We start from the raw sequence: 14,554 nt of genomic DNA on the forward strand, positions 1-14,554 counted from the left end.
GGGGATGGAAGTCGATAGAGCTGCTGCTGGTGGGTGGAGCCGAAGGAGGGGCCCCAAAGGTGGGAGAAGCCCAGTGGCAGGCAAAGCAGGGGGGGGCAAGAATCCAATCTACCAGCAGCTGATGGTCCTCAGTCCACATTTATTTATTGGTATCTTGCCTTTTTTATTTCTATACATAGTTCAAGGTGGTGAGCGTATCCAGCCCATCTTCCTCCTCCACAACCCCCCCCCCCCGGTGAGTGGTAAAGACCCCTTTGGGCTTCTCTCAGTGCCAGTTTTTCCCTTGAATGTTGCTGTGGGAGTTGAGGCTTGCTAGCCACATAGGCCTGGGAGTTGAAAAGGGCAGGAAGGACCCTGGGCTCGCTGCCCCTGGCTCATCTTGCCCGGGTACACCTATGCAGAAAAGGCCCCCTTGGGGGGAAGCCAGCGCTGGGCGGAAGGGACATCTCAGGAGCAGCCGGGCAGGGTAGGAGAAGAGCCAGGGCAGCTCACAGGAGGCTCCCCTCTGCTGCAGGAGGGAAGGTGGAGGCTTGCTTCAGAGAAGCGGGCTCAGCGGCGAAGGCCATCTTGCTATGGTGCCAGCTGTCGCCAGGCGTGCCAGCCCTTCCTGGTACTGTGGGCTGCTTGTCTGAGGCAAAGGCTCCAAAACAATTGACCATTCTCTAAAGCTGGCATCTGGCCAGGAGGAGGAGGAGGAGGAGGAGGCCCGACCCTTTTGCCCTCCTGTCCTGGTGTCCAGAGGGTGTCAAAGGAAGGAGAACACAGAGCTATGTTGGTAGAAGAGGGTGTAGGAGGGGCTGTTCGCAGCGTCATCTTCAAAGGAGACCTCTTTCTCCTGCCAGGAAGAGTCCTGGGCACGCAGTCCTGCCACTTGGCCTTCTCTCCAGCAGCCCCTCCTTCTGCGTTTGGCCCTCGGTCAGCCAGGAACCAACAGGGGGGTTCAGAGCTCTCCATGCCTCCACTTTCCCAAGGTTTGGGGAGAGAGAAATCACTGTCACTCCATCTCTGCTGTGGAAAGGAAATTTTGCCTTCAGGAGCTCAGAGCCACATCGGGCCCCTTCTTGGCATCACTCGCGCAGCCTGGAGCAACAGGCTCACCAGCCTGCAGGCAGAAATCAACCAAGAAATCAACCAAAATCAATCAAGGACGCAAGGAGGTTGCACCTACACCAGCCAGTTTCAGAAGCGGCAACCCCAAATCCCATCCCCCTAAGGCTGGGAGCAGTTTTCTGCCCACGAGGGGTTAGGCGGCTCAGATCTGGCTCCTGGTCTAGGCATTCCTTGCCACTTTGACAGTGGGAGTCTTTTCCCAATTGAAAAAAACAACAACTTGAAATAAAATCCCCACAGCACTTTATTTCTACAGGAAAAGCAGAGTGGTTTAGAAATACGTTGTTTTCAAACTCTCATTTGGTGCTTGCAGATGACGGGAACGGGGACCGTTTCTACTTGGCAAAACCATGCAGGCAGACAAGCTACAGCTTTCTCCGGGAAATGGACAGACATTGCTCTCGGCTGCTGGATCTTCCACTCCTGGGAAAACTCACAAGTGGGAGGATACATGTCTGGTCAGCAAACTGGACAGTAGCAGGGAAGAAAAATGTGGTGCGGCTCAGGTAGAGGCACTGCAGTGAGCTGGGGAGATGGGGAAGGAAGCGGCCAGCCTCAGCCCCATTGGACTTCAGGGCCCCTGCGAGGCCTGGGCTGCTCCTGGGGCATCTATTTCAGCCCCAGTGCAACCATTGCCCCTTATCTTCTTTGGCCTTTCAACGGGGCCCTTCCTTCCTCACTGCTGTTGTTCAACTGTCACACTTCAGGAGTTTTGGCGTGTCTTTTTCGGGCGTAAGATTGATTTCTTAGGCAACATGCAATTTTCCTCACCAGGAAGGCGAGGGCAGGAATGGTGAGGTTTCCATGGCTCCTGTCTTGGCAGCTTCGTTAAGATCTGCCAATAAGCTTCATCCTGCTTGGTAGAGGCTGCCTCAGCCCCAGGGCTGGATCTTAAAGTCCAACCATTTGGGGTGGGGGCCTTCCACTCCTGCTCTTTCTTGGCAGCCCACCCAGCTGCTCCTGCCTCTGTAGGGCCACTTGCAGCTGAAGCTCAGCGTGCCAGGGAAAGGGAGGAACCTGAGGGGCTCCCAGGCAAGAAGGGAGAGGAGTGAACCCATCAGGGCCACCAGGGAGGCAAAGGGCACTTCTAAAATAACTGCTCCACACAGCACGTAACGCTGCTTTGATTGGCACTCGGGCAGCTCCGGAGCCAGTAAGCAGTGACCGAGCTGCTGAGAGCTGTGCTCTGAGAGGGAGGCCAAACGAATGTTTTCCATCCTACATTTCGTGGCGTGGCTCCCCCCTTGGCCTATAAGCCCCTGGTTCAGGCACATCTCTCAGGCTGGTGGATCATTTCGCCCTTCATGTCGGGCGGCCCTGGATTTCCTGGCCCTGCGATAGCTCAGCGCCTGCACGTTCCCACCGCAATTAGCACAGCCATGTGGGGAGAAGCTGCTCCCAGTGCCTGCCCCAAACCCTTCTGGGAGGGCTCTGGGGGGGCCTAGTCCAGGACCGGCTGCCCCTTCCCTGAGCCATTTGGGAAAAATGCTGAAAGCTGAACTCTGTCAGAGGATCTTCTAGCCGGGCTCTGCTTCTATTCCTGTTTCCTCTCTGGGTTGTATTCTGTTAATTACTGCCTTAAGGGTTTGCAACTGTTACCTGTGGAGAGTTGTTTGACTGCTGTGATCATGAAGAAGCGTGCAAGGCTGCTGCCAGGGGCCGGAGAGGGTGAGAACGCGGATGGCACAGCTCTGGCAGAGGGGAGATAGGCGGCTCCGCTGTGGCCTGCAGGGGCCCCTCTCTCTTAGCGGGCTGGGGGGGGCGATGGGTGAGGCGATGGGGCTGGGTTTGTGCACCTCCACCTGGCTACAGGTGGAGGTGTAGGCTAGTCCGAGGGCTGGCAATGGACGGAGCCACCACGGCCAATGGATCAATGACTGCAAATAGGAAAGGGGCCCTGAGGGCTCCCTCCTTTGCCCAGACCATCCACGGTCTCTTGAAGGGGCCCAGAGGATGGCCTGGAAGGGATGCTGGTCACAGCCACAGATCACACCTGGGGGGCAGGGAAGGCTCATGGTGCAATTCAACAGGACTGTGACAGGCCTGGACGCCGGGCTGGTCCAAAATTGAAGACCTGCAAGTGGGCTGCCTGGAGTCCCATTCCTGGCTCTGGCTGCAGGCCTGGACTGGCAGGTGAGGAGGGCCGAGAGAGCGCCGGCCGAACAGGGGCAAAGCCCGCCTTGCAGCTGCTCAGAAGTCGACGCCCTCTTGGGCTGCATGAAGACCAGCTGTGTCCAGACCACAGCAGGCAATTGTTCCATGGTGCCCGCTGCCGCTTTGCAGAGTGGGAAAGGGGGGCAGCGGGGGCTGCAGAGGGTCACTCCCTCCCAGGGCCATTGGGGCCACCAGGAGCCACAGCCCTTCCGGAACCTCCTAGAGCAGCTGCCCATCTTTGCCTTCAGCAGACCACCAAAGCTGCTCTCGGAGGGACTTCTTCTTGGGAATTGCTGCAAAGCGGTGCGAGAATCTTGCAGGGGTGCGCTCCCCTTGGGGGTGGGGCAGGTCCAACAGGAGCTGGACCCCGTAAGGGAAAGCTGGGCAGGGAGGGTGGCCTGGGTGGTTCCTTAATTCTTCCAAGGCTTCCTGGACCCCAAGCACAACTCTAGAAAAGACAGGCGGCCTCCCGCAGTGCTCCTCCTGATGAAATACGGCCACCCCAAATCCTATCATGCTCAGCAGTGGTGCATGTCCCATACCTTTCTTTTGCAAGCCTGGGCCTTGTGCAAAGTCTGCCAAATGTCTCGGCATGGCATTTGGGAAAGGAATCAGGGCGTGTCTGCCCTCCAGCCCAGAAGCTCCCAAGGAAGCCACCGAAAGGCACGTCCCGCCCCTTGGGCTTCAAGGGGCCGCTTGGTGCAGCACTCGGTAGAGCACCCAGTAGAAGATGTTGAAGAGCAGGAAAGCGAAGGGGAAGACGGCCCGGGAGATGGTGTCGATGCGCTTGGCCCGCTCCACGTAGCGCCTCCGGAGCATTTCTCCTTCCCGCAGGAGGGAGGCTGGCGCCGGCGGGCTGCAGGTGGGGCTTTCCATGGCTGCCCCAGTTTTCATGCGCTGCAGGCAATGGCCCAGTCCATAGCCCTGGAAGTAGAAGCGGCTCTCACGGACCACCTCTTCTTCCTGGCGGGAGGGAAGAGTAGGAGGGCTGTCGGCTGTTGGTCAGGCTAAGACGCCAAGGTCACACGGCTCAGGGCTACCTTGGTTGGCTGCCAGTTGGACCCGCTTTCCCTCCCCTTGTCTTGCCTCTTGTGGCTGGGGGAGGAAAGTGGGAGCCTTCCTGGAGTTCTGTTCCTGGCCTCCGGGGCTCCAGTCCCCCGATCTCTCGGTTGCCCTGGCAGAGGCTCTTCTTCCCCTCCTTCAGGACTTCTCCCGCCCCCGCCCCCCCGGCTCTGTCTGTGCACCGCAGGGACACATTCAAGGTGGCAAGGCGGCAGGTCCATGTTCCAGGCCCAATTATTCCCTCTGTGAGTGGTTCACCATTCCTAGCACCCTCGGATGCCCTCACGGGAAGCCCTTTTCTCACCTGCTCCCTCCTTTTACCCTGGTCTTCCGGATGCACAAAGCACCCCCTTCCACTGCATCCTTGCTGCCTGGTGGGGAAGGGTTGGGGGGGAATTGGCCCAGGTTGCCTGCACATCCCCCCTTCAGGGTGGAACTGAGAAGGGCAGCACCACACGGGGAACACAAGACACCGCTGGGTTTATCTGGTTCTCAGGCTGCCCCTTGAGTCCAAAGGGCTGACGCCAGAGCAGCAGAGCCTCCGCTGCCCAGACCTTTGCTCTGCCAGCTTCCAAGGCTTTGGTCTTGAGCACTTCCGTGTCCCGCCCCCAGCCTCTGCATGCCGGCTCCCCCCCCCCCCCGTTCCTCCATGGATTGGGGCTGCTCTGCCCTGGGGCTGCTCAGCTCAGCACTCTCACTTGCCACCCGCTTTTGTGGAACGGGGCAGCCTTCTGCCGGAAGAGGCCGGCCAAGGGCTCCGCTTGAAACTGGTGCCTGCAGCTGGTTGATGGAGCACCAGAGGGCAGCTCCCTTCTCCTAGCAAAGGCTGAAAAGGCACCACAGCTGCCAGGGGGAAGAAGCGCAGGTGGGCCGGGGCAGACCCCAGGGGAAGCCCCCTTGCCTTCTCAGATGGTGCCAGCAGGGGGCCTGCCAAGCACGCTGCCTTCCTAAACTGGTGCAGCCGAGCAGCCCTGAGGCTGGGTGAGGGGCAAAGTGAGGGAGGAGCCAAAGCAAGGCCCGCACCAGAGAGGGCCTCCTCTAGGAACCACTTGTTTGAGGAGATGCTGTCCAAAGCACCAGCTGTTTCTGACAAGGGGGTGGCGGGGGGCTTGGCTTCACGGGGGCTTCCCCCTCCACTTCCAACCAGTCCCAGGGCATGCAGGGAGCACCGGGCCTATTATCTGCCCCCAGAAGCCCCAACCCTTGCTCACCATCCTCTGCCGCCGTTGGCTCCGCCGTAGGCGCAGGAGCTCCTTATGCTGGCGCGAGACAAAGTTGACCGCCGCATATTCCAGCAGGGCGGCAAAGACGAAGAGCAGACAGACGGCCATCCAGATATCAATGGCTTTGACGTAGGAGACCTGCCGAGGAGAGGGGCATGGGGAAGAGGCTCCCAGCCTCTAAGCAGCCCCCTCCCCAAGGTCAGCACTGCCTCCCACAGTTCAGACTATCTGCTTCTGTTGCAGGAAACGGTGCCGAGAAGAGCAACAAAGAGGATTAGGGGACTGGAGGCTAAAACATATGAAAGAACAACTTCTGGAATTGGATACGACTAGTTCAGTGAAAAGAAGGACGAGGGGAGACATGATAGCAGGGTTTCAATACCTCCGGGGGGTTGCCACAAAACAGGAGGAGTCGGGCTATTGTCCAAGGAGCAGTGGGTGGAAACTCATCAATAAGAGAAGCAACCTAGAAGGAAGAACAATTCATCCGTGGAACTGCTTGCCTCCAGAAGATGGGCTCCAACAAGAATGCTCCAACACGGGAAGTTTTTAAGAAGAGATTGGACAACCATTGGTCTGAAATAGTATAGCGTTTCCTGCCTGAGCAGGGGGTTGGACTAGAAGACCTCCTAGGTCCCTTCCAACTCTGTGATTCTGCTCTGGTCTAAATTTGCAACCTAGCTAGCAGTAATAGGCAGCACCCCAGAAGACAGGCTCAAGATCTGGTGATGAGAAAAGGAGGGTCTTATATTTAGGCAAGAGGAGTCAACCTAGAACAGGTGATACCTGCCTCCACAGCAATAACGGGTATGTGTGTGTGTGTGTGTGTGTGTGTGTGTGTGTCTTGGAGTCCTAGCGGACAACCACTTCAATGTGAGCCAGAATGTGCTGCAGCTGCAAAAAAGCCAACGCAGTCCTAGGCGGCATTAACACAGGGATGGCATCAGGGTCACATAAAGTACTAGGGCTGCTTTATGCTGCACAGGTAAGACACTGTGTCCGATTTTGGTCAACGCATGAGAAGGATATTGAGACTCTGGACAGAATGCCGAGAAGAGCAACAAAGAGGGTTAGGGGACTGGAGGCTAAAACTAGAAGAACAGCTGCAGAGAGTGAGGACATCTGGTGTAGCCCAGAGAAGGACGAGGGGTGACATGGTAGCATCTGTCACAGAGAAGAGGGGTTCAGCTTCTTTTCCAAAGCATCTGAGGGCAGATGGAAAGTTACCAGTGAGAGATCCAAGCAGAGCTAAGGAGAAATTCTCTGAGAGGGAGAATGGCTGAAGAGTGGAAAGGCTGGCCTCTGGAAATTGTGAGTGCTCCATCACTGGAGGACTCTAAGAAAGACTGATGACTTCACCTACTTTGGGTAATGAACTGACGCACGGAAACAACCCAGCTCAGAGAGCACCAAGGAGCCCTCAGATTGGACAGGCCTTAGTCCAGAAGGGTCTCGGGCCAGAACAAGCCCCTTCCAACTCTGTTATTGGGTTCTTCTATCCCCAAAGGAAGCCAGTGATGGCTGCAGGGACTTTAGCTGCTTCGGGACAAAGAGGAGGGCAAGCCGAGGCAAAGCCCTTCCGGCATGTCTTGTTTGCCTCATCGTGCCGCCCTGGGGTTGAAGAGGGCACACTCCCATTCAGAGGCCATCCCCCCTCCCCCTTCGCACCAGCTGGCACCTGGTTTTCCCTGCCAAAGGTGGAGTTTAACAGTGGCTTTTCCCTTTGGAAACATAAATAGCCTGAACAGATGGGAGGCAGATGCTAGAAAAGATGGGGAGGGAGCTCCCCCAGCAAGAGAGAAGGAAGAAAGGGGACTTCTCTTTGCAAGCTCAGGTTTGCAAATGCTCCCATCCAGATGGGGCTGGAAATCTAGGAGGGACGTTTTCCTCCTTTGGGTAAGCCAGAAACAGTCGTGGGGAAGATTCCTTGTTAGGTCTGCAGTGCTGGGCATCTAAACCTTCCCTACCTCCATTTTCCCCAGTTCAAAAGACCCCCTTGATGCTGCTGGCCTTAAGAGGCAAACCGAGGTGTTGGGTTGTTCCTGCCTCACTTGCTGTATAAGAGGCATCGCAGGGCATGGTATCCTTGCCCGCAGCACGAAGGAAGGGCCTGATTGCAAGCCGTCATTCCTGGGCTATTTTATAGCCCAGACTTTTGAAGATGCACAGAGGGCTCATCTGGGACCCCTTGCTCTCCGTGGTAGCCCTTGGGTACGTGGCATGTGCCTATCTATCCTGGCTCCCACTTAGGTCACGTGGTGGGGTAGGGGAGGTTGCCTCTGCTCTTACCAGGGCAACCTTCCTGGGGTATGAACTTCATGACCCCCCAAAAGGAAGTGTACCAAGGAATCAGGTGTGTGAGGAAAATAGCGCTCCTGCCCTTAGCTCAGGGATGGTGCATGGAGATATTTTCTCTTGGCATATTTCCATGCTGTAGTTTGAGGGAACAACTGGAAGCACATAACGGGGCCAGCTGAGCATAGGAGGGCTCTGATATGACTTCCCTGCGAAGCCCTCGGAAAGCAAACATACTTCCTGCCCACCCAGAGACTCAAGTGCTGGGAAGACGCTCCAGGATCCCTGCCGTGAGCCCCCTGACCTTAGGCAAGGATGCCCGAGACCCTGCACTCTGGGTGGTCACGGTCAGCACAGTGGTAATGCCGAGCCCCACCCGGGCTGGTGCAGCATCCATGTTGATCCAAAAGGAGACCCAAGAAAGGATGACAATCAGCAAGCTTGGGATGTACATCTGGATCAGATAGTAGCCCATCTGCCTCTCCAGGCGGAACTTCACTTCGATGCAGGTGAACTGCCCTGGAGGGAAGGAGAGAAAGGGGTGAGCCACAGCAGGGTCTGTCACCTGTGGACCCATTGTCCAGAGGGGCACCTTGAAAAGCAGAGGAGAGACTCCAATGGGCGGGGGGTTGGGTCATGATGGAGTGGTGCTAAGGGTGGGACGGCTGATGCATCAAAGCAACGAACTCTCCAGCAGAACTGCTGGGAAAGATATTGTGGCTTTTGAGGGAGAGAAGGTAATGGATATGATCCAGGATGGGGGCGGGGGGGCAAGGGAAGAGGATACCTAATTCTGTCCAAGCCATGATAGCAGGTGGAGATGGTCAGAAGCGAAGGGTGGGAGTAGCAGGGTTGCTGGGTAAGACCTGCTTCATTCTCCAGCTCGCCGGGCTCCTCCCTGAAGCCAGGGAATTGGGTCTGGGGCGCTCCAGTTGCTGTTACAGGATGCCAGGTGAGGATGCAACAGGCCACCTGTATCTGCAATCTGGCTGTATCTTATCAACTGCCCCCCTGGGACTTGAGTTTGGCCCAGACCACCATCCCAGGATAGGGTGAGGCGGCAGTGGTCCTCCATGAGGCCTAAAGGCCTCGGGGCAGATAATGGAGTGAGACCCTCTGACCCCAGGTGGCCTGACTTTGTTTAAATGGGCCTGTAAAAGCTAGTTCTCTGCCCAAGCCTTGGACTTCATATAGGGTGTTTGGTTTGTCGTAAGCTGTTTTCCACGTGTGTGTGTGTGTGTGTGTGTGTGTGTGTGTTTCCTTTTTGCCCTCTTTGTATCATATTGTTTTATGCTGTATGCTTGCTTAGAGTTGTGATAGAGTCAGACAACGAGTGAGTGAGTGAGTGAGTGAGTGAGTGGATGGATGGATGGATGGATGGATGGATGGATGGATGGATGGATGGATGGATGGCAGTGTCATAATAGTTTTTGAGGCGGTCTGCCAACGGGGCCTCTTTAGCTCTAGGAGAAGCGCTGAGCCTCTGGTGAGGCAGATCTGGTCACCTGTGTTGTAGGATTTGGTGCAATAGCCCAGTTCTTTCTCATCCCGCAGAATAAACTGAGGGAGTGTTAAGCCTTCAGCCACCTGCACAGCCTCCTGCTCCGTCTCCCACTCAAAGATCAGGTCATTCATGGTGTAACCAACTGCAAGGCAAGCAGAGACAGGCAGCACAAGGAACCTGGAGGAGGGACAGGGCAGATCCAAATCTCTTGCCTCCCTCTCCACTTTCCCTTGCTCCTCCAGTGTACAGGGACGATGTCCACCTGGTGGTCCATTGCTCAGCTTGTGTGACGTGCCCAGGTAGGTAATGCAGCTTCCAACTCCCTCTTTCTATTGGGCCTTCCAGACCCCTCCTTACTAAACCATCTGGAACTTTTTGGCTACCCCCATGTAGCTGTGGCTTCAGTCCAGGTTCTGAGTCTGTGCCATGCCTTGAATTATACACTGACCACCCTACAGAATGATTAAGCCACAACAATCATCCAAGATTACTGTTAATGAAGCTCAGCATATTGTGCAAATCCAACCGCTATACTTAATCATACTGTGTAAACCAGTCTACTACTCATTGTACCCATAACTAATTCCCATTGCCCATCAAGCGAGCAGGAACTGTGGCTCTTAGGTACAGCACCAAGGACTCTGTTGAGGCCAGAGTTAAATAAAAGTACCCACAGCTCTCCAGCTGCATGGTGCATATCTGAGTGTCCATAGGGAAGTTCTTGAGATCCATGGGGCAGGAGAGGATAAGAGTCAGCCTGTAGGGAAGAGAAAGGACAGAGTCAAACAGAACCAGGCTGAACCAGATTTGGGGGTTAAGCTGAGCAAGGTGATCTTGAAGCCGATACCTAATGCTATACAGCACACCCCCGTTTCTGAAAATGCGCAGGAGCTTGTTGTCTGTAGTGACCTCATGGAAGTTCGCCCCCTTCTCATTGGCAAAGAAGAGGTCCGGCTTCCAGATGGAGTCCAGCATGGAGGGGTCCAAATCGAGGGAGCTGTCAGGGTATTCCCAATAAGCCAGGCGGGGGTCATTCCAGTGCTGCCGCAGAAAGACATTGACCCGGTAATCCTGGAAGAGCCAAGAGAAGCAGACATGGGGGGAGACGGCAGCCTCTTGGCACCTGGGACAAGGACTGCAGCCAAGGAGAGGTGCCTGGCAGAGGGCGCCGAGAGGGGCTTAGACCGGGGGGCGGGGGGAGTGGCAAGGTGCAGAAGTGGGCCCAGCACAGGGCTGTACTTTGGCTCTCCGGTTGCCCTTGCTCCTCAGGCCCTCGCTTGCACCCCCGGGCCGCCAACTGCCATCCCGGAACAGTCCTCCGAGGCCAGAGTAATCAGGGAGAGTTGGCGCCTGTCAACTGGGCCCCTCCCAAAGCGGAAGCTTCCAGAGGCCCAAGGGGTTGCGGTGGGTTAGGCTGGCTCCAGAAGGGTGGGCAGGCTAAGCCTTACCATGGTCGTTTCTGTGACTGAACCAAAGCTGTTGATGAAGATGTTGCATGTCACATTGACGGGCGGGCCTGTGAGGAAAGGAAATGAGGGCTTTGGCTGGCATGTGATAAAGCTACGGAAGTCTGAGGATGGGTGCCAATCAGACAAGAGTGGAAGAGCCCTTTGGCTGGATCAGGCCAAGCAGAGGACGTTCCCCACCCCTGCAGTTGAGTCTCCACTCCCCGGCCCAGACTGGGCACGGAGTCTCCCAAAGCAAGAGCTTCCGGCAGAGCAGCCCGTCCTGCACGGGTCCCCCGGTCTCTTCCAACCGCCCTCTGTGAATGTATCCCCTGTAGGAAGTCAGGTGCCATCACCCCCATTTTGTGGGAATAAATTTCACAGCTCAACGACGTATTGAAGGAACAAAGGCTCCCTTTTGCTCTCTTCCCAGTCAGCTTTAAAAGGCGGCGGCGGTGGGGGGGGGGTTTCCCCCTAATTTTCAGAGGTGAAGAAAACAGATTTCTCTCTGTCCAATTTCACCATGTCGTCCCTGTTTCCTACACCCTGATTACCTTTCCCCTCGGTTGCCTTTTTTATGTGATTCTCTTGAGGTAGAGGATCCCTAAAACCACCTGAGAGTAAATCAGACCAGTGGCCTTCTGAATGCAGAGACTCCTGCCCACCCTAAGCCCGTCACATAAACATCCTAAGGTCCCTTTTTCCTCAGGCACTCAGGCACACAGCAGCTCCCCGGCCCCTTCCTTCCGGGTGAATCAAGAAGAAGAGAGCAGGCAGTTGACCCACAACCACCCCATGAAGCCCAACTACCTTCTCAGCCACACCCAGCATCCCTGCCAGTTGATCCCCAGGGGGAGGAGGGGTGCAGTGACCTCTCTTCTAGTCCTGGGTCACCGTTGTGCTTTCAGAGCACCTTGTTTAGCCCTGAAGGAAAACATGAAGGTGGCCCAAAGCACTTTGAACCAGCTTGTCTGACCGCGGCTCAGACGTTACCTTTGAAGTTGGGCCTTATGCGAGCATCGTAACCAGACGTCCGGCCCATCAGCTTGTCTAGGAAATCGGAGGGAGACATCGGCTGCGGGAGGCTCTGCAGGGCCGATCTGACTTCTTTCCCTGCCACGAATCTGGGGGTGGTGGTGGGAGAACAGAGCAGGTGTCAGGCTGACAGTTGTTCCACATGCACACCCCTTCCTCGTGGGACACACACTAAGCAGAAGGCCACGTGTGACCTGGTTAATGTATCTTAGAGAGTCATGCAGCTCTAAAACTGTAAGTTTCTCCCCGCTGGGGTTGCCTTCTCCTTCTGCAGCCCATGGAGGGATTTTGGTTTTCACTAGAGACCACCTGCTAGGAATTACCCCACGCAGATCCAGATGGGGAGCAGGTACAGATACAACATCACCACCACCCCCGAGCTGTGGGTTTGGGGTCATAATGACTGCCGTGGGCACCACCTTTGATTGTGGAGTCATTTGGCCTGAGCAGACCCAACCAAAAGCAGGCGAGGAGGGCTTGCACCGCAGGGCCCAGCATCTGCATGGCATGGAAACACTCGGCTTGGCCTTCAGGGAGAAACAGCTGCAAGATTCCCTCTCAAGAAGTTGGCCCAGAATCCAGAGGGCAGAGCTTGGCTAGTCAAAATACTTCAGCCAAACTGCCACTCAACAGACCGCTGGAACCAATCAAGACTGCCGGTGAAATTGCATCCACATCCTTCTGTTGCCCCAAGAGCTGCAGTCCCAACACTCTTCGGCCGTTCCACAAGATCCAGGAAAAGCTCGCCTCAGTGGAGCTCTTCACAGCCCAAAGGGCCCCCTTTTCCTAGGGGGTTCCTCCACCCCGTTGTCCAGGCAAAGGAGCACCCAAATCTATCCTCAGCCTCTGAGATGAAGGAAGTGCACCTGGCCACCCACCCACGCCCCAATACCTCCATAAATTCTTATTTGGGGTTTTTCTAGCAATTTCAGGAGGCCTAAGACATGTCTTCTAAGGCTAACCTGCTCCCACTTTGCAATCCTGGACAATTTACTTTAACCTCTGAAAAGAAAATGTTGCCTGTTAAAATACAAAGACCAGAGAAACAATTGGAAAGTTTTCCAATCACAAGAGCAGCCCTGGAAAGAGGAGCAAAGACGGTCTGGAAACTCTGAGGGGAACCCGAAGCACAAAAGTCATAGATCTTCCCAGAGCCAAGCAAACCCAGCTGGGTCCGAGTCCAGGTGGCCCACAGAAGGTGGGCGCCGCTGGAGCTTGTGTGGGCAACGCTTCAGGCTTTGGGGGCCAAACTGTGGCGCCCATTCATCAATTCACCCTGGAAAGAGGCTCACACGAACCTCGCACAGCCTGTTTCATCCCCGGAGACTTTCTGAAGAAAAGCAGGAAAGCGACTTATGAGACAAAGGCCACCAGCGTTCACGGGCAGTCGCGAAGCCGGGCGGGGAGGGCGAAGGTGCCCCCGCCGCGAGGAAGAGCTGCTTCCGACCTAGGTCGTGCAGGCTCCCCTTTCGGAGCGGCCCCTTCGCCTCGGGGAACTCTGCTGCGTTGCTGCTGCTGCTGCTGCTGCTGCTGCGGACCCCGTCGCGCGCGGGCTTTCCCGGCGGCTACATCGGAGCTTCTCGGCTGCTCGGGGAAAGAACGGCGAGGGCTTGGGCAAGGAGGAGACCTAACCGGTCCCAGCCTCAGGAAGGAAACGCCCGCGCCCCACGTGCGGCATCTCAGCCGGGCCTCCAAGAAGCCAGGCCCCGGGCCGGCATCGACCCCCGTCTCCACTCACCCGAGGAGAGCGCCCTGCAGGAGCAGGAGTGGCCCTCTCGTCCCGCGGGCCCCGGCCATCATCCTGAGGCCGAAGGGGCGGAGGCCGGAATCCGGGAGGTCGCGGGGCTCTCCAGTCCGGGGGGACGAGCGGGGATGTCCCGCTGCTATTCTTCCGGGCAGGATTGGGCGGCGGCGGCGGCGGCGGCAACAGTGCCGAACCGAGGCGTCCGGACTTCGGCCAAGTCCGCCTCGCCGGAGCCCGAGACGCTTGGCTCGCTTCTCCCCGCCTCCAGCGGGGAGGGCGCTGCCCACCCACGCGAAGGACAGCCCCGACGGTCGACGCTTGGCTGCAGTCGGCAGCCTCCTTCCGGGAGCCAACTTCGGGCTGCTTTGCGGGCGCTCAGCCTCGACGGCGCCTACGGCCAGCGAAGGAGCGGGGCATGTCCGGAGCGCCCCTTCTTGCCCGGCCCGAAGGGGATTAAGGCCAAGGCTTCCCGAAGCCGCCCGCAGTTGGGCGCCCGCCTCCTTTCCGTCCTCGGGTGCTGCGTGCTGGGGAAGGCAAGGAAGGCGCCTTTGCCGCTGGCTGGCGGCAACCCAGCGGGGCTGCTGCGGACCTCTTGCTTCCCCTCCCAGGACGAGCGCGGGACTTCTGGGCTCTCGCCTGACGAAGGGACCCAAGCGTCCCCCGCGGAGCGGATGGAAGGACTCTCCCTAGACCGGGCGGGAAGGCTTTTCCTCCCTCTCCAGACGCTTTCCACCCGCTTCTTCGGACCTGGTGGTGGTGGACGGGCCGTCCGAGCAGTGAGCGGGCTTCCTTGTCCCAGCCCGAAGTGAGTCCAGAACTTCCTTCTAGACTAGATAGGCCACTTTCTGATGTAGTGCTGTGTTCACACATTACTCATTGGTCCCTTCAGATTGTATACTGTTCAGCTTAAAGTCAACTATCTGTAATTAAAACAAAAAGAATTAGTAACATATAAAGCTGGAAGACTCTGCCTTGTCACTCT

General features: G+C 56.9%; 1 protein-coding gene across 3 annotated transcripts; it reads right to left on the reverse strand.

The window, feature by feature from the left end:
- Positions 1 to 866: 866 nt before the first annotated feature.
- LOC113446748 (glycine receptor subunit alpha-4) lies at positions 867 to 14,079 on the reverse strand. Of its 3 annotated transcripts, XR_015745094.1 has the most exons (10): positions 13,567 to 14,079; positions 11,787 to 11,917; positions 10,797 to 10,864; positions 10,196 to 10,419; positions 10,023 to 10,105; positions 9,350 to 9,490; positions 8,149 to 8,363; positions 5,538 to 5,687; positions 3,807 to 4,227; positions 867 to 1,102 (listed from the first exon to the last, which is right to left on the reverse strand). XR_015745094.1 is itself a non-coding variant. In XM_026716532.2 (9 exons), the coding sequence occupies exons 1-9, from the start codon at positions 13,626 to 13,628 to the stop codon at positions 3,949 to 3,951; spliced, it is 1,353 nt and encodes a 450-aa protein (XP_026572317.1). In that variant the 5' UTR covers positions 13,629 to 14,079; the 3' UTR covers positions 1,337 to 3,948. The 3 variants fall into 3 exon arrangements, 2 of the variants coding, with proteins under 2 accessions (XP_026572317.1, XP_087797388.1); XM_026716532.2 differs by lacking the exon at positions 867 to 1,102 and having other exon boundaries at positions 1,337 to 4,227; XM_087941262.1 differs by lacking the exons at positions 867 to 1,102; positions 3,807 to 4,227 and adding an exon at positions 4,995 to 5,152.
- Positions 14,080 to 14,554: the final 475 nt, after the last annotated feature.

The sequence above is a fragment of the Pseudonaja textilis genome, chromosome 12, assembly GCF_049901715.1.
Source record: "Pseudonaja textilis isolate UNSWEBS1 chromosome 12, rPseTex1.2, whole genome shotgun sequence".
In the NCBI taxonomy this organism is placed as follows: domain Eukaryota; kingdom Metazoa; phylum Chordata; class Lepidosauria; order Squamata; family Elapidae; genus Pseudonaja; species Pseudonaja textilis.